Raw genomic sequence first — 20,059 nt, 5'->3', positions numbered from 1 at the left:
ACCGCCAGATCGGCATACATCTCCTCGTTGTTACAACGCTTGTGCCACTCTACATAGGCTCCAGCCGAAAATTCCAGTCAGACATCTCATGGAAGAGCAGTTCGAGAGGCTGCTCTCTACGTGAATCATTTCACGACTTGCTTGTGTCTTGCATTCTTTTTGTATGTTCTAATTCTCATGATGTAAGATGTGCACAATCTTTTATCCTGTTTCTGTACCTGTCTCGAACTTCAGGGTATATCCACATCTTGACACATTGAATGGGCAAAACACAACACATATCACGTATATCGGGTTGATACAAGGGTTGAATCATGTTTGTGTATGTTGATGGGAATGATTTGATATTGTGTCTGAAACCATTTCTGGTAAACCTCTTATCAGGCCTACCCTTTTCTTCGTCAACGTGTCTCCCTCCACTCAAGCTATAAAGTACTTCAGAAAACCAGTACAAATGGTATGAAATTGTTGAAAGGGAAGCGCTTGAGGCTAGACTTGACCGTAGTTGCCCATCCAAGAGGCACACTTCCATGGGCTTTCAGAACTTGTCGCCGAGAAGGCGATGGTATTCCCAAAACGCATGATACTACCACTGAGAGTGAATCACTTCTTCCTGCGCTGGAAGAACAACTTCATGATCTGCATGTAGTCCCGGAATGCTCATTCAACCGAGGAAAACAGAAGTCGTAACAGGATCTCCATGAGAAGACCACACAATGACTGAAAGTGAACGGAGGTAATGGCTCTCTCAGAGCGTATCGATGGCCGTTCTTGATGTCTTCGGATGGATTTGAGTAAGAGCATAGCTGTTGGGACCCGAAAGATGGTGAACTATGCTTGAATAGGGTGAAGCCAAAGGATGCTCGAGGTCAACAGTAAGCAGCCCACCAAGACAATGAGTGATGGTGATGCAGACCACCAAGACATCGAGTGATGGTGATGCAGGCCACCAGACAATCGAGTGATGGTGATGCAGGCCACCAGACAATCGAGTGATGGTGATGCAGACCGACCAGGACTGATGTTGTCCGTGCAGTCTCATCCCATTGATGAGAATCAGGTAGTACAGGGTATCCTGCAGTGCAAGTTGCAAGTGAAATCCTCTTTTCGAGAAAAGACAGAAGCAGGGACCATGGAATATCCGAAAACGAAGTTTTGAACTAGAAGTCGAACTCGAAGGCGCAGAACTGGAATCGTGGTCGGCAACGTGGTGGTATGGCCGAATCGTGTAAGCGTTGGAGAAACTCGATAGCTGCAGTATTCTTCATGCCGCACCAGGCAGAAACCATGAAAAAAAGATGTTGAAGTTTTGAGTATGACCAGGTAGGCGTAAAAGTAGTCTTTCGTAACATTTTCTTAAGCAACCCCACCAACGATAGGTAGGGTTCTTTGATCTCAACCAACTGAGATAGAGGATGTGGTTCCCTCGAGGCCAGAGGGGGCAACAGACATGAACTTTTTGGTCGGCGGATTTGAGTGCCGGTCCAGCGGCTCCCATACATCAGAGCAAAGGGGGTTTTTGGAGAAAGAGGGATTGAGTAATGGAGTAGAAGATAAACCACACGAAGGTTTATAACATCGTAGGGAAGCGTGCTGCCCACCCAGCCATACAAACGTCGCTAGGTTGTTGATTTGTCCAGTATCCGTGGAAGTGTTTTTGATTCCAAGCATCGGTCCAAGAGTATACGTCGCCTCTCCCGTCAGGGAAATGGGGCGAGAGATAGCTGGGAGGGCGCATCATGTACGTACCAAAACACGACAAGACTGCGGGGTGGAGTTTCGTTGGGCAGGAGCGGCATCCAACCAAAGTATCGCTGTTTTGAAAGTCCATTCGGAGAAGCACATGAGACTTTTGTGGTGTCTTTTCGGAAAGAGGAGAAGTGATAAAGTAGAAAGTAGACGGGAGTCGAAGGCCTTATAAACCCTCTCAGCGCACGGTGCAAATCTCAACCATGCACGCCGCAGAGCAGAATTTTCCTGTGGGGAGGCGTACCGCTGGTCGAGGATGTGAAGATCAGGGTCTTCGAAAACGTTGGATCCAATGAGGCAGGTTCCATTACCGGAAAGGTGGTGAGCAGGTTTTTGAGTCTCCCGCCAGTGACTCTCCGAAGATGGTAACTACCGCCCTCGAGCTCGGCGAGAGGAGCCACACATCCATACCAGAGTCGTCATTTTTGATATCCAAATGGCCATGGTCGAGGAAAGCAAACCCCCATTCGTCAATCTCCAAAGGGTTTTTCGTTTCTGGCCTCCATAGACAATTTGGTGCGGGAATTTTGAATGAAAAGAACAAAGCAAAGGTTTTACTGCAGTTTTCAAATTTCACGGCGAACAGATTTATATACCCATCTCCTGAATGGTAAGCGTCACAGTCATGAGTGGATACTCTGTCCTTGCCAACTCCGGGCCCATCTTCTTTCCTCGCCCAGATATTTTGCGCCAGTCACACAACAGCCATATGATTTTCCGGTAGAGAGATCCATGGGCCACTCCGACCCAAAGAGTTAAGCAAACCACATTTCAAGTTTCACAAATACATTTCGAGGGGGGCAGACTACTCCCATACAACCAGTCGGATTTGATGCACATGGATGCTTCAGTAGATCATTTCCAACCGACGAGGCCAGAACACAGATACCCGGCCTTGCCGTGCTCCTCAATCCCACCTCCATGCCCTTGACGAAGAACGCTTTTTGGAACAAGACCAATTTTCCGTCCAACTCAGCACAGACGCACAAAACATCGTATCTTTCATGCTGGTTTTATGGGTGTCAATCTTCGGAACCCGAGAGATCCAAACCCCACCATGTAAGTTTCCAAATGCATTTTCGAAAACAATCCTGTGTACCCAGCGAGGTTGAGAAATCGAGGTGTGATTACGATTTCCAGCTAGGCAGGAGGCCGGAACATAAAGTGACTGAATTTCGGTTTGAACTTAAGATTTTCTGTTTTCGAGCCAAATCCAAAGTGAGGCGAGAAACTTTACAGCGTCGGGATGTGGATTTTCTGGCGTCTGCCCGCCTCCATGAGAAAGTACTGTAAGGTTTTGGAGGTGAAACAAGAAGCACGATAAGGAAAGCGTTGGATACCTGGAGAAAGACGGGAGGGGAGTACGTTATATATGCATTCTTGTCGCCCTGTGCACACACGTGAACGAACTCGTTTGACGAAGGCGTTTGCGAAGGTTGGATACCATCGTCGACACCTGATGAGATACCACCCAGTCACCCATGAACATATTGCAACAACGATATCAACAGCAAGGTCGAACATAACCCATTTTATTGCAGGAAAGAAGTAAACCCCTAGGGACTAGGAAGAGACCACCCAACTGCCAATCCTATCCTAGACAGTAGTTGTACAAACCCATGACTACAACCCTACCATGCTCAAAAGTCCAGCCTGAGTCCTACCCCCAATCAAATGTCGTCCAACTCGATGTCGTCCGTTTTGTCATGACCATTCAGTTTCGTACTCCCATTCTGCCTCTCCCTTGTGGAGTTCTGGGCCTGTCCACTCATAGCCATAGCCTGGCGCCCCGACTCGCTGCTCTCGAGGAACGCCCTCAATCGCTCCTTACCCACTTCAAGACCCTGGGACGACGCTGCATTCGCCATGCGCGCCATGGGGCCCCACAGATTGAGCGTGTAAGTAACGTAAGCGCCGACACCGCAGAGGATGAGGAAGATGAAGTAAATTGGGTTGCGTAGAACTGTTTTGGATAAGTTAGTGACATACTCCTTTGTAGTTGAACGTGAAAACGTCTTACCAGCTACTATCTCGTTCCAGCCCAACGCCAATAACAAGCCGTAGAAGTACAGCGGGACCTGTGTCATACCACCGATCGCGCTGCGCTTGGCCTCTACGTACACACCATCTGCGGTTTTCTTGAAGCGGATGAGGAGGTCGGCTTGCTTAGTGTCGCTGAGGATGGTCATTTCTTCTTCTAGGGTCTTTCCCTCGTCATCGTCAACACCGCCAATAGGCGCCAAGTCGTCTTCGTCGGCTGGCGATGCAGATTCAGGCGCTTCGCCAATCCACGAATCGAGTGGTGGCGGCGCAGCAGTCTTCGAAAGCTTGAAGCGTGCGAGAAGTGGAATGACGGTGATGGTCGATTCGCGGGACTTGGTATAAATACCCTCAATGTCGTCAGTGGGTCGCCATATGCGGGGAACGCCGCTCTCGTCGTAGCGAAATTTGTCTTCGAAGTTTTCCCTCAACTTAAGCAGGATGTTGCCTTCCATAACCTCCTCGTCAATCTTCGCGCGAAGTACACCCCACGATTTGCGTCGTAATCGCCACAGACCGACTTCCACTTCTTCGGGACTAGCGTCGAAGCTTTGTGCGCGATCAGTGAAGCGCTTCTCTGCGCTGGAGACGGTGTCAGTGAAGATAGTCCAGACACGGTCCCAGAGGTCCTTCTCGGATGGAGGTCGCTCGCCGTGCTCGGGTGCACCGGAGCCTCCACGTCCAGAACCAAGTTTGTTGAATTCAAGGCCGACAGACTCGTCCAAACGTGACCGTACCCAGCGTTCTATCCGTGTGGCCAGTCGCCTCATTTCATCCTTGCGGAGGCGAGACGAGACGTCGTCCAACTCTTTGCGGTAGATCTTTATCTCGTGCTCATAGCTGCTCCAAGAGGCGCCTTCGACTGTAATAGCTTTTGCATCGTCCTCGAATTTGGACAAAGCTTGCTTCTTCTCCGAGTCAATGGTCTGAGCAAAGTCGTATGAAGATCCCTTCTTCTGGCCATTCTTCACAGCAGCGCTGACAGCGTTTGTGAAGTTCTCGACGCCAGACTTGTGAGCGGCGTTGAGTTGTTTCTGAGAAAGCGCCTTGAGCCGTGTGTCGACCTTGCCCTCAAGTTCCGCCTGCTTTCGCTTATAGACGCCCTTGTGGTACCTGCTCGCGTTGGTTTCGAAGTCCTTGAACACCTGCGTTCGTGCGGCGTTCATTGTGAGACCCAGGTCTGGTATGACGGAAGGTTGTCCAATCCGAGTATCTTCTGCTTGCTTGTCCTCCAGTGGTGTGATCTTCTCGTCGAATGCAACCAGGACCTCTCTGGATATCTCATCACACCTGAACTGGGCCAGGAGTTCCTGCTGTGTTGGAAGATCCAGGTCCTTGTTGTTTACAATTTGATCCCAGACACCATCCGCATATGCGGGGAAGCCGTCTGCGGGTATCCGTCGGTGGTACTGTGGTTGGAAGATGGGAAGTTCCGTCTCGTCGATCAGGCCACTCTTCTTGGGGTCGCTATACCCTTCCCTGAATCGCAGACTCAACTTTGTAACTGCTTCCTCAAACTTCTCCGGCTGTAGGATCTTGTGTGGGAGGGCACAAAAGGCGAAGTCAAAGTAATCCTCTATGCGGGAATTGTCGAGTCCGTTGGGTTTCGAGATGGTAGACCAGAGTTTCGACAGGTCTTGTATAAGTGTGTTCTGTAGGTTCTTGAGAGGCGTCGTTCCTAGGTGGTCGCGGATGACGAAGAAGAGGAGTGACTTGGGGGTGTTTCTAAGTCGCTGTTAGCAGACCCCAACCTTGATGTCACGAGTATACGTACTTGCTGTCTTTGACAAACAGCTGTAAATTGACTTCAAATACTGTCTTCAGCAGGCCCATGTTCGCACCCTGGTACAATCCGACCTGGTGTTCCCAGATGTTGACAATAAGGACTTCGCTCGTTGCAAGGGCGAACAGGGCACTCTTTCGTTCGAAGTCTTGGTCCTCGCCTCGCTCTCGTCCATCTGTACCCTCGACATCCATGACCAAAATGTTTTCTGCCATGCCCGAGCCCCCCGCCGGACGCTTGTTCTTGCTCATCCATATGCCCTTTGTGGTCTGGCGACGTTCCTGCTCGGACATGACACCAAACTGTGTGCCGAAAAGGTAGTTGAGCAGCGTCGACTTGCCCGTGGACTGCGAACCGAAAACGGATATGAGGTGGTAGTTGAAGCCAGCGGGGATGATGTCCTCGATGCGGAGGTACGTAGAAAGGTTCTGGCTACATTGCGCATTGTATGTTAGCCCGTTGCACCCCCAAAGAACCGCCTACAACAAGAGTGTACACATACTTGAACACCTTGTCCTCATCAATAACCTGGATGCCATGCTCGTACGACTCCTTGGAAGCGTTCTCGCCGACGCCTGCAAAGTGCGAGTTCATCATCATTCCTGGTGCGGTGGGGTGTCGGACGTTCCCTGGGCGGGTCTGTCCATTGACCTGGAGTTGAGAAGCCATGATATTGAGTGCAGCCACGGCAGCAACACGTGCGGGAAGAATAATTCGTGGTTAGGGAAAAGGTGGCCGTTGATGTCACCGGGATCGAAGGTTCCAGGGGTCGGTCGATGGTGATTCGCTGTATCGCTGCTCGCTTCGCGGAGATGCGTCTGGACACAGTCGCGAGTGCCGCTCAGATGACGGTCGAATGCATCATTCACTCGCCTGATACAGGGTTGGCAAGAGGAAACGGCGATACTCGCCGCGTGCTGCTAACCCGTGGAGGCTATTGACGATGCGGTGAGATCAAGGGCTTGCAGGTCGAACCATGAACAGAGCACAGCTGGGCAATTTAACTGTTGAATTACTTCCTTGACAGACACGTACATACAAGCAGGCATCGTTGCTGTAGTGTCCACATAACACGTGTCTTGCATATGCTTTGACTATCTATCCTTGAATTTGGATACGCTTGCATGCAGATCATGTTCTAACATCAGATCGTCAACTACTTAGACGTCTATAAATATACTTTATATAGTGAGAAAAGACCATTTATTCGAGTACTTCATAACACGCCTATACCTCTCCTGCCGTTCATCTCGTGTGGCCGCCACGTATCCTCTTGCTTCGTGCCTGGTGGCAAATAGCTAGGACCTGTTCCAGGCCGCCCATAACCAGCGTCGTCATCTTTCTTTGCGTCTCTCGCCTCCGGAATGCCCGCCAATGGATATCCACCTGTCCCGCCAGATATGGTGGCAGGGCTTGTAGAAAATGTAGGTCGTGCATTAACGTCGGTTACCAATGGTAGCAGAGTACCTTGAGACTTTGACTGTAGTGCTTTTGCTCGCTTATCCGCTTTGGCAGCATCAGACGTCCGGTCGTACAAGTACAGGCCAGCAAATGTGAGCACGAAACCGAACGCTTGCACGCTCGTCATGGGCTTCTTGAACCAAATGATTGCGAAGACGATGACGAAGACGCGCTTGATAAGACTGGCGACCGAGTATGTGACGGGAGAAACCATTGACAGTAGGAGGAATGCTACAATGTTTTGTCCAAAGTGAAATGTACCATTGAACAGAAACTCAAGAAAGAGGCGCCCGTGGTCAAAAGCTCCAGGATGATCTGACAACTCGATCGAAGCGTCATGCAGGAAATCACCCAGAAGTGTGAACCCTTCAGACCAGAGCCAGAGCGGGATTGTGAAGAGAAAAGCTAGGCCGGAAGAGTAACAGAGCAAGTTCAACTTGTCTGGTTTTGTGAACCGGTTTAGCGGAATTCCGTCCCTCTCCGCGGTTGCGGCGTCGTTGAAAATCTGCTTGGAGACGATATTCTGCACTACGAAGAGAATTGCGCTGGCAAAGGCAGAGAAAAGGCCAATGAAGTTGGCGTTGAAGTCTGCCGAGCATGCCAAAACCACACCCAACGTGAGGGGTATCAGAGAGAGGTACGTGGGCATTGCGTACCGAATTTTGAAGAAGATGCTATACGCCAGGACGGTAAGAAGCGGAGACAGCCCCTTGATCGTATGCACCAGAGACACTGGTATTCTTGACGTAGCATCAGCGCTCAATATGTGACCTCCAATCTGGAAGAGTGTGAGAGGTAGCGTAGTCATGATCAGCTCCTTAGTTGGCCGCCTAATCCCGTTTTTCAAGAATGGCATCGTCTGTTTCAGGCGCGGGTATTTCCTAGCAAGCGTTGCAAGCACGATACACCAGCCTGACACGAATGCGAATTGTACGGTTGTGAGCGTGATTGGCTTCGGAAGCGCGGTGAGGATGGCCTTCGAAGACATGTTGGTGAAGATGGATGTCAAATACCAGACGCCGCAGAGCATCTACGCTCATTAGCACTCGACGGCTCTTTCATCCCAGGATGCTTCCACATACGACGAGTTTGGGGGAGAGCGGCGCCTTGAGCGCGTCTGCGATCTCATGCGCATTCTGGCTGACACTCCCGTTGCGTGTCCGTATTGTCCTGAACGCCTCTGTCAAGCTCTTCTGTCGCCCGTGCCTTGCCGCAGCACTTAATCCTAAGCCATTTGCAAACCCTGCTCTTACCTCTTTCCGAGGCTGCCACCTCTCTGCGTGTGTGACGCTGCCATTTGCTTGCGTTGGCTGACCGGGACTCGGTGTTCGCGACGAACTGAGACCGTAAGGGTAGTCTTCAGGCGTAGGGAGCAATTCTGGCTGGAAGGCAGGGAATTTGAAGGTGTTTTGCGGACTCGGGTCGCGCACCGACGCGGGCATGGCGACTGCAGTGTAGGAGTCGAGGAGTCGTGTGGATATTCGATGTCTAAGCCATGAGATATTGCGCGATGCGCCGTTGGACTGGACTGAGCGATGTTTTGTATCTCTGCCGTGCTTGGACGTGTAACGAGTTTTGACCGCACAAAAAAATGGCGTCTGTGTGAAGGTTCGTCAAATTGCGGCAGGTTGATTGGAAGGAGGTGCTGAATTGAATTGCGAAGCAGATCCGTGGTTGACTGCGCGCCTTCTGGTTGGTGTGATGCGATGACGATGCGCGTGTCCCGATGCGGTTGGAATGATCCGCTACTAGGAGTTTAGTGCGGGTAGGGTCCTCAGAGGTATCAGCCGAGTCACTCTGCTTGTTATTAACAGTCTTAGGGCTGCGTTACAAAAGATTCTCGTGCTCGCCATGTCTCGTTACTGTGAATTCATGTTGTCAATATGCCTGCTCCTGTTCCTGCAACCGTGTCATTGTCTTCAGAATAGGCTCCAGCTTACTGAACATGCAAAAGTAACTCATCGCGATCCTTCAAGAGCTTATGAATACACTTCAACACAAGTCACCGGCCGAAACCATACAATGCTTTCTTTCAGCAATTCGTGGCAGGTTCTGGGACCATTTCAGATTGGAACGAGGGGTACGTTGGCCTTGGTTCTAGCAAGAAAGATGTTAACATCCGGCATAGAAGCTACATGGGGAGCGGATCCACTTGAGTACGTTGGCGGCTTCAGAAGTCTACAATATGATCCAGATGCAACATTTCGGAGCTCTATACCCACCAATGGCACTGCAAAATGGAACATCACGAACGCTGTGCAAACTTCAAGCAGTCAGTCCTCTGCAAATGCTTCCTTGAGCATTAGCTATTCTGATGTTGACTGGGACTTCTTGAAAACCATATACGGATGGGCTGCTAGCCAGTACCAGGCATGGGCTCGTGGGGAACTCATAGTCAGCGGTAACAAGACACAGCGTATTTTACTCAATACAGATGCCGTACTTGAGTATTGGGTGGATGGCCTTCACTACTATGGAGGCGACTTTTACACATATCGTAAAGCACCACCGGTTCTTCACCTCACACCTGGGTCCCACAAGATTGATCTCCGGCTTGTGAGGGATACCCGGGCTTTTGGCGGCATTTTGGAGCCGACAATTGACGTTGTGATAGACGTCCAACAGGTATCTGGGACGCTGGAATTGGCGAAATCTGGCATTCTCATGTCAGACGTTGTCGATGGCAAGCTTGCAACACCCTTTGGCTCGATTTATCTGAGGAATAGCGGCGAAGAGGACATTGAAGTCATCGATATCCACTCTTCGGGTACGGAGTCCGCTTGGCCTCTCCAACGACCAGACTCAGACCATCAATTGCTCGTCGCTCGGCGTTCTCTTGTTGAGCACAAAAATGGCATGTCCGTTATGATAGTTGGTGGTCAGACAAGACCGGTGGCCTTCAATGTCTCTCTTGCTTCTCACAATGCATCTTCGGTATCGTACACCGTTACTTACAAGATTCTCGACAGCACTCATCACTCTACACTACAAGTCACCCAAGAGCTGAATCATGTCTCTATATTTCAACCACACAAAATCACTTTCTTTCATCCCGGCGGCATGCTATCTTACGCTATGCTTCAGCCTCCCGCAAAGAATGTGACATGTCATACCGGGCAGTCAAAACTCCCCGTGCTTTTGGACCTGCATGGTGCTGGTGTAGAAGCAGACGATCCCGAGCTCACTGGCGCCTTGGATTCGGTGCGGGATCTTTGCGCTTGGGTTCTATTTCCTACAGGCGTCACCCTGTGGTCAGGGGACGATTGGCATAACTGGGGCCTTGCGGATGTTGAAGCTGCCATCGGCGCCATTCCCGCATGGATTCAGAATGTCGGTTGGAGCGGGCTAGGCGTTGATACCAATCGATGGATTGTATCAGGGCACTCGAATGGCGGCCAGGGAGCGTGGTTCGCTCTCACGCATCATCCAGATTCAGTACTTGCAGCCGCTCCAGTGTCAGGGTATGCCTCCATCCAGAAGTATGTTCCGTACGAACTATGGCAGCCTGCAGATCCAAGGCGTACAGCGGTAATCAGTGCCTCACTCAATAGCTATCGCCATGAGATGCTTATGGCTAACGCTCGTGGTATTCCTATTCAACAACAGCACGGAGGAATCGATGACAACGTTCCGACGTACCATTCTCGCTTACTCGCACAGCAGTTGTATCTTGCTGGCACCAACTCGAATTACAACGAAGTTCCGGAGAAAAATCATTGGTGGGACGGAATCATGGCCACCCCGTCGCTTGTGGACTTTTATCATGAGCAAACAAGAAACCAGGAGAGCCTGCCTCGGAAGCTTCATGAGTTTACCATTGTAGTTGGTGATCCAGGAGACATGGGAAGTAAGAGCGGCGTTAGAGTCACGCATTTGGAAGACCCGGGACAGTATGGAAGAGTCAACGTGAAAGGTCATGATATCAAGACATCGAACGTTCAGGGCCTAGAGTTTGATCTGGATGTGTGGAGAGACTCTGCTGATGGTTCGTACGAACTGTCAGTGACAGTCGATGGGCAGGAATTGCAGTTTTCACAGCCAGATAAGGTACCTTCAATAACCGCCTTCGCAGTAGATGGAACCTGGGCCTTCGGACCCTTTGAGGTTGGAGCGGCGATACCTCAGAGACGTGGTCGGCAACTGGGATCCATGACTGCCATCCTCCGCACTAATGGACCGTTCATCATCCAACATACAGGAGCTGGCAACATGTCTCACGTCGCACTTCAGATATCTCGCAATCTGCACCAGTATTTCCAGGCCGACACCATAATCGTCTCCCCTGCTTCACACGACATCCCTTCTAATACTACTGGAAATGTGATAACCCTCGTTGTTTGCTCCGGTGTGAAAGGCTCTCTACCCACCTTCCCTGTACAAGTGTCTAAGAACGGTGTCTCTATCCGTGACTATAAGGGTCGCAATCAGCAGTACAACAAGGAGGCTACGGGTGCAGCTTTCTTGCAGCCGCTGGACGGCGAGAGACTCGAGCTTGTCTTGTGGGGCGCGAATGAGGAAGGTCTACAGCAGGCTGCGAGACTGGTACCAATGTTGACGGGCGTGGGACAGCCGGATTTTGTGGTGTTGGGGGAGAGTGCGAAGTGGAAGGGTGTTGAAGGTGTTTTGGCTATGGGCTTCTTTGACTCTGCCTGGGAGGTGACTGCGTCGAGTGTATTGTCATGATGGGCTTTTCGTATTTGGAGACTACGCACTTTCTGAGCGATCTTACCGCCGTGGTTGTTAGGTGAAGGAAACTCTCCAGTCCACGAGTCTAGATTCGGCTCCTCGACTTTTTGCGCGCGTGCCTTTGTAACCCAGCGGTGAAGCCGAGTTTGGCTTGTCACGAACGTGTCTTCACGCGTTTTCCCTGTCTGGTCGCGCCTGCCCTTTGCTCCTCCGGCAGCTTCAGTTGTAGCCACCCCACCTCACCTTCTTTTCTCTCACCTCCACTTCTTCTTTCCACCATCACCACGATACCTTCGTGCTCGTCACTGCGGTCTTGTTTCCTTCGCCCTTTCCATGCCACCTACGTTTGTGGGGAGCTGCTGATTTATTTCCATCTGAGCCGTTTCTTCTCCGTTTCTGCATCTACTTTGGCCATATACGTCGCCAAACGAGCATCATCGAACTGCTGTGTCTTGCATATTATCTACACATTTGCCCAGTCACGCCAGACTACACGCATCTCTCGGATCTCTTCCATCTACAAACGCATCCGACGTCAACAGGAGCAATGAGCTTCAACATAACATCCGACGGTTCTCCTACGCCCCGCAAGGGCCTTACCCGCTTCTCCATGGCTGCCGGAGATCTGAAGATCGACACTTCACCAGAGGTACTGGGCCAGGCAGTAGGCGTCAGCCAGAACCACTATCCATATAACCTCCATCGTGCTTTCGGCCCGTCATTGACCTCGAATGTGCAGGGTATGAAGCGGCCGCTGGGCTCTTCTGCTCTAGGAAATCAGGCCATGCTGCCCATGCAGCAGTATCCTTTCGATGGCTATAAGGTTAGTCGGTCAAACGATCATCCTTTCTACCCAACCACACTCGTCTTCACGACCGTGACCGTACATTGCTGGGCCACAGCTTGATTGTTCCCCTCTTCACAACAACCAAGCTGACTGCTCTAGAAGGCCAGGATGGATGGCCAGGATGAATCTTCCGTCATGGACTCGCTCCTCCAGCGTCTCAACGGTCGCTCTTCTCCTCAGGACCAGTACAACTCCTCCAGCGGTTCCGTACCCATTACTCCCGCTACAGACGAGTTTGCTTCTACGCCGCCAACATCGACCGATTCTTCTATGCTCATCATCGATGCTACTGAACTTCAGAAGCTCAAAGCAGAGTTGATGGAAGCTCGAAACGAAGTCACACGCATGAACCAGGAAATGCACAGTCACCAAGTAGCGCAATCCACAACAGAGCACCTTTGGCAGACCTCTGAGGCCGACTACAACTATAGCGGCGACGTTGCGCAGCAGTCTCTTACCCAACTGCAGAACAAATTCAATACTTCGACCCGTAATAACTATGGCTGGGGCAACGAGCCGGTTCAGGCAGCTCGTCCTCCCTATACCAGCAGCAACAGCTTTGGACCTCCGTATCAAGCTCAGACTATGGCTCGCCCGTCTTCGGAACAATCAGGATATCGCCGCAATAACCATCTCAACGAGCCTACACATTTTCCTCTCGATCAGAGTTTCCGGGGCAGTGGTGGCATGAATGCTAGCTTGGGCAACGGTCTGAGTAACAGCTTCAGCAACAACTTCAACATTGGTCTGAGCAACCCACCGAGTCGCCCAGGCTCCACTTTCGAACCGCTGTACAACCAGTACTCCATGTCTCCAATGTACAGTGGTCCTGGTAATCCCGCACCGATTGGAACCATGCCTCCTATGGGCAGCAGATTGTCGCCTGATGCGAGCGAGTTCAACATCCCTACCGGACTAGGTCCTTCTCCGTGGAACTCTCAGGTCAGTTCTGGAAGCTCTGTGCTTAGCTCTTTCACTGACAAGAATATGCAGTCACCCAGTGAGACAGGCCCTACTCAATACGTCCCTCCTGTCGAACCGATGAACTATCGCCGCCTGCTGGATCGTAACATGAGCTGCAACTGGAAGTACATTGTCGACAAGATCATCTGCAACAACGATCAACAAGCTTCTATATTCTTGCAGCAAAAGCTCAAGGTGGGCACCCCTGAGCAGAAATTCGAGATAGTCGAGGCCATCATCTCCCAAGCCTACGCCCTAATGGTCAATCGTTTCGGCAACTTCCTCGTTCAGCGCTGCTTCGAGCATGGCACTCCCGAGCAAGTCATCGCTATCGCTCAAGCTATCCGCGGCAATACACTTGCTCTCAGCATGGATGCTTTCGGGTGCCATGTCATCCAGAAGGCCTTCGACTGCGTCCCCGAAGAATATAAAGCGACCATGGTTCACGAGCTACTTCGACGCATCCCGGAAACTGTCATCCACCGCTACGCTTGCCATGTCTGGCAGAAGCTGTTCGAGCTTCGCTGGAGCGACTCTCCGCCTCAGATCATGCGTTACGTCAACGAGGCCCTCCGGGGCATGTGGCATGAGGTCGCCCTGGGTGAGACTGGTAGTTTGGTAGTGCAGAATATCTTTGAGAACTGTCTCGAAGAAGACAAGGTATGAGGCTCATGATGGGTTAGGTAATTGTTATACTAAGTAGAAGCAGCGTCCCTGTATCAACGAAGTACTTGCCAGTATCGATGTCATCGCTCATGGCCAGTTCGGTAACTGGTGCATTCAACACATCTGCGAGCACGGAGCTCCTGCTGATCGTAGCCGTGCGATTGACCACATCCTCCGCTTTGCCACCGAATATAGCATGGACCAATATGCTTCGAAGGTGATCGAGAAGTGTCTGAAGATTGGAGGCAACGAGTTCCTTGACCGCTACCTGGAGCGAGTGTGCGAAGCTCGACCCGATCGTCCACGCATGCCTCTTATCGACAGTAAGTCTTGATCCAACAACCACCGTCAAGATGTTACTGACAACCGTATAGTCGCCGGCGATCAGTTTGGAAACTATCTCATCCAGTATATCTTGAGCAGTAGCGGCGGTCAGCACCGCGAAATTGTCGGCGGTCATATCCGCAAGCACATGGTCTCCCTGCGTGGCTCCAAGTACGGTTCTCGCGTTGCTATGCTTTGTTGCAACCCTGCTCTTGCTACGCGTCCGGGACCTCCAACCAATATGGCTCCTCGATTCAACAGCAGCAGCAGCAGTAACCCCATGCCACGCAACGCATATGGCGGCTTCCGTTGAGTGCCAAATTTGCTCCGCTTACATGCCTACCACATACACTGTTGGGTATTATCAGCCATGGAAGCAGTAGCTCCCAATGACCATCTCGAAAATGGTAGCGCGAATATGCCAAAATTACAGAGCTCATGTCGAAAAATTGTCGAACTGGTTGGGATAAGACGAAAATGGAGCATTTTCCCACTGTTGATTGGGACAGCATTGCTTCCTGGAAACATGACTACCTTCCCCTGTTCAATTTGCAAATACAGTTACCCCCATATTTCCTTTTTGTTTATCACAACAGTTCCTTTGGGTTTGAACTATTCTGCAGCATTGGTGTGACGGACCAGCTGGAGGCAATATGGCGAATGGTGGAGACTGGACTGTTTCAACATGTTTATCCTTTTTGCGAAAAACACACAGGCATCGAATGAGTATATATTTATGACGACAAGCATCAGCCGGGATGTATGTATTTTTCTCGAAAATCAAACACGTCCTGGACCAATACAATATATTTCCTCTGTGATGGTGTTGTGATGGGATAAAATCGGGGATGGTACGATGTCGGCGAGAACTCGGAAAGGCTCGGAGCGCGCTTAGAGATTGCGCACATGTCCAACTTCTCGAAGCCACCAGGATGCCATGAAAGCCAACGTAAAGTTTCGCAGTCTTTGGATCGTTGTGCCGGTGTTTTCACGCGAGCATTTACCGTGAATGTAAGGCAGCGGCGAGCGGCAAGTTTAAGATGCCGCTTCGGCACATAACACGCGACATAACACGCGCGGGGAGGAACCGGAGAGATGCTTGCTGTCGTATTGTTGCGGCGATATTCCATCCAGGGCCAAGCAACGCGTTCACGCACTCGTGGCCTTCAATTTCAGAGAAGATGGTATGCGATGAGACGACTGCACGCTCTGCTTGTAGACGAAGAAGCCGATAACAGACATCAATCCTCCTCATCTTGCTCACTGTACATTGGCTCAACAAAACGCACTCTCACACACTCCAGGGATAGAGATATTGCTACACAGTACGATCATGGCGCGATGGACTGATCTCTAAACGCATGTCTAAGCAGGACAGGCTAGGCAGGGTCTGCCGAAAACCTTACCTCACACGCGTGCGCTAGTGCAGCCGGCTCTCGGCGACGTCACCATGAGGATTTGGTTATCGCTCATAATAAGTGGTGCGCGCCTTCATAGATTCGTCTCACTTGTCTTGCAACTTGCCTCTGATTTCACAAAACTGCGCCTATATCCGCGACATCACGACTATTAGATTTTAATAAAAGACTTGGAATAAATCAAAATGAAGGTCCTAACCAAGGAAGAAGAGCAGGCACATTACAAGTATGTTTTACGAACAACAAAAACATACAGAGTATGGAGGTGTTAACAATGACAGTGCCACCATCAAGGGCGGAGCAATCGGTGGTGTTATCGGCACATCAATCGGCGCCCTAGGCGTTGTGGCGGCGAGCAGAAGATTCCACTCTTTTAGAGCACTCACAATCCCGTTCCGAGCTTTCCTCGTCGCCTCGACAGGAACATTCGTCTGTACGTTCACGCCATACACACGGACCTGCAAGAGAATAACGAAACTAACATGCCTTCCTCTCAGCCGTCATTGCCGCCGATCGCGCCTCAGCCGCCTACGACATCGAGCACACTCCCGAAAAGAAAGCGCAAGTCGAGCGCGAACGCGACCGCGAAGCTCTCCGCGAGGCCAACAAATCCGCTTTCCAACGTACCAAAGAATGGGCCGCGGGAAATCGATACCCTCTACTCTTCGGCTTTTGGGTTGCCTCCATGGCCGGGTCGTGGGTGTTGGTTAACCGCAATCCATACCTGAGCGGCAGCCAGAAGCTAGTGCAAGCGCGTATGTATGCGCAGGGCGGAACACTGGCGGCTCTACTTACCAGCTTTGCGCTTGAGGGCGCGGATGCGGCGAATGGGGAGGGACGCTGGGAAACGATCAAGGTGTTGGATCCTAATGACCCCGAGCATAAGCATTTGATCGAGAAGAAAATTCATCACGAGAGATATGCTGGGGAGGATCAATGGAGAGGTATGTTTGAAGCCCCTTCCTTCTGCTTTCCTGTGGGTTTGGTGGGGTGATGGAACGAGTGGTGTTACGTCATGACACCACATTTCTACAAGCGAGGCTTGCCCCTGGAGAACCCCACGCTGACTGTCTTTGTGTAGAAATGGTTGAGGCCGAAGAAGAGCGCATTAAGGAGCGCGACGCTAAGGTTAAGGCGAAGATGGAAGAGTCCAAGCCTGCGAAGTCTGCAAAGCCTGCAAAGCCCGCGAAAAAGGAGGCTGAATCGTAAATCCGTCCACCACAGTAACCCTCGACCCCATATCATCTCGAACGTCCTCTACCCTGCTGTACAGCAGGTAGAAAATCTCCGGCTATCAGATGGCAATCACGAACTTCTGAACACCTTTTTCCTCATTTGACGGCGTTAGGAAGCATACGATTTATTACGCGTACCTACGAAACCTGTAATATTACTGTTTCGAGTTGAATGGACACAGAATTGATACCTGCGTTGTAAACACAAATGCGCTAAGAAACGGCGCTTCTCCTAGTTCCAATATACCATTACTCTTCACGGCTTCCTCTGCCTGTTATTATCCTCTTATTCTTCTGTTCGATGAATTCAGCTCTCGGTCTTGTTCACTGCAACCCCACACGTCAGTGTTCAATCTATCCCCATCCCCAGATCATGCAGGGTCCATCATGACGTGTGCATTCTAGCCATTGACAGAAGTCTGGAACACATATGCGCGTCACATGTTTTCGCGAAGCACATGCATCCTTCTAGCAACAGTTCAATTTCTCACCTTGCAGAGTATCTCGACACCGACAGAAACTTGTATTCGACACTTCATCACACCACCAAGTATATACAAATACTCCTTTCAAACCAGAATATACGCGACCTCTCCCTCGAACCCCCAGAAATCCACCACAAAGCCGTCAACACAAACCCGTCAACATGGCAACGACCACCACATCTCCCTCCAAACCACCCCACACCCTCGCCAGCCTATCGACCCTCCTCCTCACCACAACAACCCTCATCCACGCCCCCCAGAAACCAACACACCCCGCCCTCGCATCCCACATCTCCGCCCTCGCTCTGCACCCCACCCTCGAAGCGACACTACACATCCTCAACGCGGACCTCCCCAGCGCACACTTCCTCGTGCGCCACATGCAAGCGCCCCCCGCAGTCGAGGGCATGCTGCTCCACGGCATCCTACATAGGTGCGAAGGCGACATGCGGAACTCGCGGCTCTGGGTTGGCGACGTGGCGGATATATGCGAGGGGTTTGTGCCGAAGAAGAGGGAGGAAGGGGAGAGGCTGGGTGAGGAGGTTATGCGTGGGATTGAGGGGCGGGGCATGGAGAAGGGGTTTTTGGAGCATGTATATGGGGGTGAGAGACCTGAGGGCGTGATTGATGAGGTGGAGGCGTGGAGGAAGATGAAGGGTGCGGGGAAGGAGGAGCAGGGGAGGAAACTGGAGGAGAGTATACGTGGGGAGTTGGAGCGGGTTTTGGAGTGGTGTAGGAAGAAGTTTGGGGAGGGCGAGTGGGTTGATGCGACGAGTGCGTGGGTGAAGAATAGCGAGGAGATTCAGAAGATTTCTGATGACATGGTTAGTGGAGACAAGGGGTGGCGTAAGTTCTGAGAAAGTTGACTTGTAGCCCTTTTATACTCGTTAGGCTGTCAGACGTGCAAGAAGGTAATTCAAGGTGGGTTGAACAAAAGCGGAGCATATCATAAGAAGCTCATATGAATTAACATAGCTGTCGTGATATCAATTCATACAGCAGCACATCGCATTACCGCCGCCGGAGTAACAAAAAAGAAAAAATCTCCCAGCGCGCATGCAAAGAAAGCAAAACACAGCCCCCTAAGTCGGCGGACTGAATAAACTTCCCAGACGCCGTAGACATTCGCATGACTCGTGAGCGTTCGCATGGCATGTGTATCTGAATCGTTGAGCGTGGCACGCTGTATAGTCGTCGTCTAGAACCCGTTGGCTCTCTCTAGCCCATTTACGGGTGCGTGAACATCAATCGTGTGTAAAGCGTAAAGTTTGGTCGTCTAGCAGCATCCCTTCTTCTGCTCTGCATCGGCGGACTTGCTGATTTCAAGGACTTTGCGCTCGCCGCCGAGGACGTTCTGGCTGCCTTCTCCCTGATCCAGGGCTTTGCTCGAGACAATGCGGTAGATTTCTAGTTAAATGTTAGCGACATTCTGCAGCTGGGTATACAATTACAAGGACTCGAGTGGCAGAGTGAGACAGCGGTGTAAGCGCATGCCCCTCCAAGTAGCAGCACACGACTCAAAAAGTGCGTGCATGCTACTTGAATGCCAGGTACCATTTGTAACTCTGTGTATTCTGGCTAGCGCACCTGTAAGGATGTTCTGGAAGGCCAGCTCGACGTTGCTGGCGTCCAAGGCAGACGTCTCGATGAAGGACAGGTTGTTATCACCTATAGAGGGCACACGTCAGCAGATGTCGTAGTAAATATGGAACTTCAGCTCGCGCAGGTTCGGTATACGCACTTGCGAATTGTTTGGCCTCCTCGGTAGGCACTGCCCGCAGATGCCTCAAATCGCTCTTGTTACCGACAAGCATAATGACGATGTTTGAGTCGGCATGGTCGCGCAGTTCCTTCAGCCACCTTGTCACGTTCTCGTACGTTTGGTGCTTGCTAATGTCGTAGACTAGCAGCGCTCCAACTGCGCCACGATAGTATGCGGAGGTGATGGCGCGGTATCGCTCTTGGCCAGCGGTGTCCCAGATCTGGGCCTTGATGGTTTTGGCGTCCACCTGAATGGAACGGGTCGCAAACTCGACGCCGATGGTCGACTTGGAGTCGAGGTTGAACTCGTTGCGTGTGAATCGACTCAGCAGGTTGGATTTACCGACGCCCGAGTCTCCAATGAGGACAACTGTGGGGGATTAGCGGACATAGCACGAGGAGGATGACGGGCAAAGCGTACCCTTGAAGAGAAACTGCACACGGCAAGTCAGCACATGTCACTACACGAAGCTGTCGTACAAGGCACTCACGTCATATTCGTCGTTCGCCATGGTTGCAGTGGGCGGGGTGAAGATGCGCAGTCGTGGCAGGTGCTGGGAAAGTAGCGCGAGGCCGAGGGTTGAAGGGCTTGCGAGTGGAGGTGTGGTGGAGCAGGTGGGAGCTTGTAGAGGTCGTCGACG

At 51.3% G+C, this 20,059-nt stretch overlaps 7 protein-coding genes across 7 annotated transcripts; 4 read left to right on the top strand and 3 right to left on the bottom strand.

Moving 5' to 3' along the window:
* Positions 1–3,259: 3,259 nt before the first annotated feature.
* Positions 3,260–6,533, bottom strand: P153DRAFT_431843 (root hair defective 3 GTP-binding protein). Its single transcript, XM_033672930.1, has 4 exons — positions 6,075–6,533; positions 5,564–6,004; positions 3,770–5,514; positions 3,260–3,712 (listed from the first exon to the last, which is right to left on the bottom strand). Exons 1-4 carry the CDS (start codon positions 6,239–6,241, stop codon positions 3,420–3,422), a joined length of 2,646 nt encoding a protein of 881 aa, XP_033523419.1. The 5' UTR covers positions 6,242–6,533; the 3' UTR covers positions 3,260–3,419.
* A 110-nt stretch (positions 6,534–6,643) lies between these two features.
* P153DRAFT_367309 (TPT-domain-containing protein) lies at positions 6,644–8,718 on the bottom strand. The gene is made up of 2 exons (XM_033668241.1): positions 8,116–8,718; positions 6,644–8,063 (listed from the first exon to the last, which is right to left on the bottom strand). The coding sequence occupies exons 1-2, from the start codon at positions 8,473–8,475 to the stop codon at positions 6,789–6,791; spliced, it is 1,635 nt and encodes a 544-aa protein (XP_033523418.1). The 5' UTR covers positions 8,476–8,718; the 3' UTR covers positions 6,644–6,788.
* A 337-nt stretch (positions 8,719–9,055) lies between these two features.
* P153DRAFT_291971 (uncharacterized protein) lies at positions 9,056–11,716 on the top strand (the record flags this gene model as incomplete). The annotated part of the gene is made up of 2 exons (XM_033663806.1): positions 9,056–9,113; positions 9,162–11,716. The coding sequence occupies 2 exons, from the start codon at positions 9,056–9,058 to the stop codon at positions 11,714–11,716; spliced, it is 2,613 nt and encodes an 870-aa protein (XP_033523417.1).
* Positions 11,717–12,266: 550 nt separating this feature from the next.
* Positions 12,267–14,832, top strand: P153DRAFT_291849 (ARM repeat-containing protein; the record flags this gene model as incomplete). Its single annotated transcript, XM_033663793.1, has 5 exons — positions 12,267–12,584; positions 12,666–13,508; positions 13,560–14,189; positions 14,239–14,518; positions 14,570–14,832. The coding sequence occupies 5 exons, from the start codon at positions 12,267–12,269 to the stop codon at positions 14,830–14,832; spliced, it is 2,334 nt and encodes a 777-aa protein (XP_033523416.1).
* Positions 14,833–16,122: 1,290 nt separating this feature from the next.
* Positions 16,123–17,146, top strand: P153DRAFT_291964 (uncharacterized protein; the record flags this gene model as incomplete). Its single annotated transcript, XM_033663803.1, has 4 exons — positions 16,123–16,163; positions 16,219–16,370; positions 16,435–16,881; positions 17,019–17,146. 4 exons carry the CDS (start codon positions 16,123–16,125, stop codon positions 17,144–17,146), a joined length of 768 nt encoding a protein of 255 aa, XP_033523415.1.
* Positions 17,147–17,818: 672 nt separating this feature from the next.
* On the top strand, positions 17,819–18,514 carry P153DRAFT_386219 (uncharacterized protein; the record flags this gene model as incomplete). The annotated part of the gene is made up of 1 exon (XM_033670511.1): positions 17,819–18,514. The coding sequence occupies one exon, from the start codon at positions 17,819–17,821 to the stop codon at positions 18,512–18,514; it is 696 nt and encodes a 231-aa protein (XP_033523414.1).
* Positions 18,515–18,528: 14 nt separating this feature from the next.
* Positions 18,529–20,039, bottom strand: P153DRAFT_341450 (ras-related protein rab-like protein-11B). The gene is made up of 5 exons (XM_033665922.1): positions 19,910–20,039; positions 19,840–19,852; positions 19,399–19,788; positions 19,245–19,325; positions 18,529–19,064 (listed from the first exon to the last, which is right to left on the bottom strand). The coding sequence occupies exons 1-5, from the start codon at positions 19,928–19,930 to the stop codon at positions 18,934–18,936; spliced, it is 636 nt and encodes a 211-aa protein (XP_033523413.1). The 5' UTR covers positions 19,931–20,039; the 3' UTR covers positions 18,529–18,933.
* Between the last annotated feature and the right edge of the window lie 20 nt (positions 20,040–20,059).

This window comes from Dothidotthia symphoricarpi (assembly GCF_010015815.1).
Source record: "Dothidotthia symphoricarpi CBS 119687 unplaced genomic scaffold P153scaffold_11, whole genome shotgun sequence".
Classification (NCBI taxonomy): domain Eukaryota; kingdom Fungi; phylum Ascomycota; class Dothideomycetes; order Pleosporales; family Dothidotthiaceae; genus Dothidotthia; species Dothidotthia symphoricarpi.
The sequence above is the reverse complement of the archived record's forward strand: the minus strand, read 5'-3'. Positions and strand labels throughout refer to the sequence as shown.

What these genes read in the sequence shown, in the direction of transcription:
- P153DRAFT_431843 (XM_033672930.1), bottom strand. Translation starts at nt 6,241, where the DNA reads ATGGCTTCTCAACTCCAGGTCAATGGACAGACCCGCCCAGGGAACGTC. An exon ending in GATGAGGACAAGGTGTTCAA is followed by an intron (nt 6,005 to 6,074) that starts GTATGTGTACAC and finishes TGCGCAATGTAG; the next exon opens with CCAGAACCTTTCTACGTACC. An exon ending in CTGGAACGAGATAGTAGCTG is followed by an intron (nt 3,713 to 3,769) that starts GTAAGACGTTTT and finishes TATCCAAAACAG; the next exon opens with TTCTACGCAACCCAATTTAC.
- P153DRAFT_341450 (XM_033665922.1), bottom strand. Translation starts at nt 19,930, where the DNA reads ATGGCGAACGACGAATATGAC. An exon ending in GGAGGCCAAACAATTCGCAA is followed by an intron (nt 19,326 to 19,398) that starts GTGCGTATACCG and finishes TGCCCTCTATAG; the next exon opens with GTGATAACAACCTGTCCTTC. An exon ending in CTTCCAGAACATCCTTACAG is followed by an intron (nt 19,065 to 19,244) that starts GTGCGCTAGCCA and finishes ACATTTAACTAG; the next exon opens with AAATCTACCGCATTGTCTCG.
- P153DRAFT_367309 (XM_033668241.1), bottom strand. Translation starts at nt 8,475, where the DNA reads ATGCCCGCGTCGGTGCGCGACCCGAGTCCGCAAAACACCTTCAAATTC. An exon ending in CGCTCTCCCCCAAACTCGTC is followed by an intron (nt 8,064 to 8,115) that starts GTATGTGGAAGC and finishes TAATGAGCGTAG; the next exon opens with ATGCTCTGCGGCGTCTGGTA.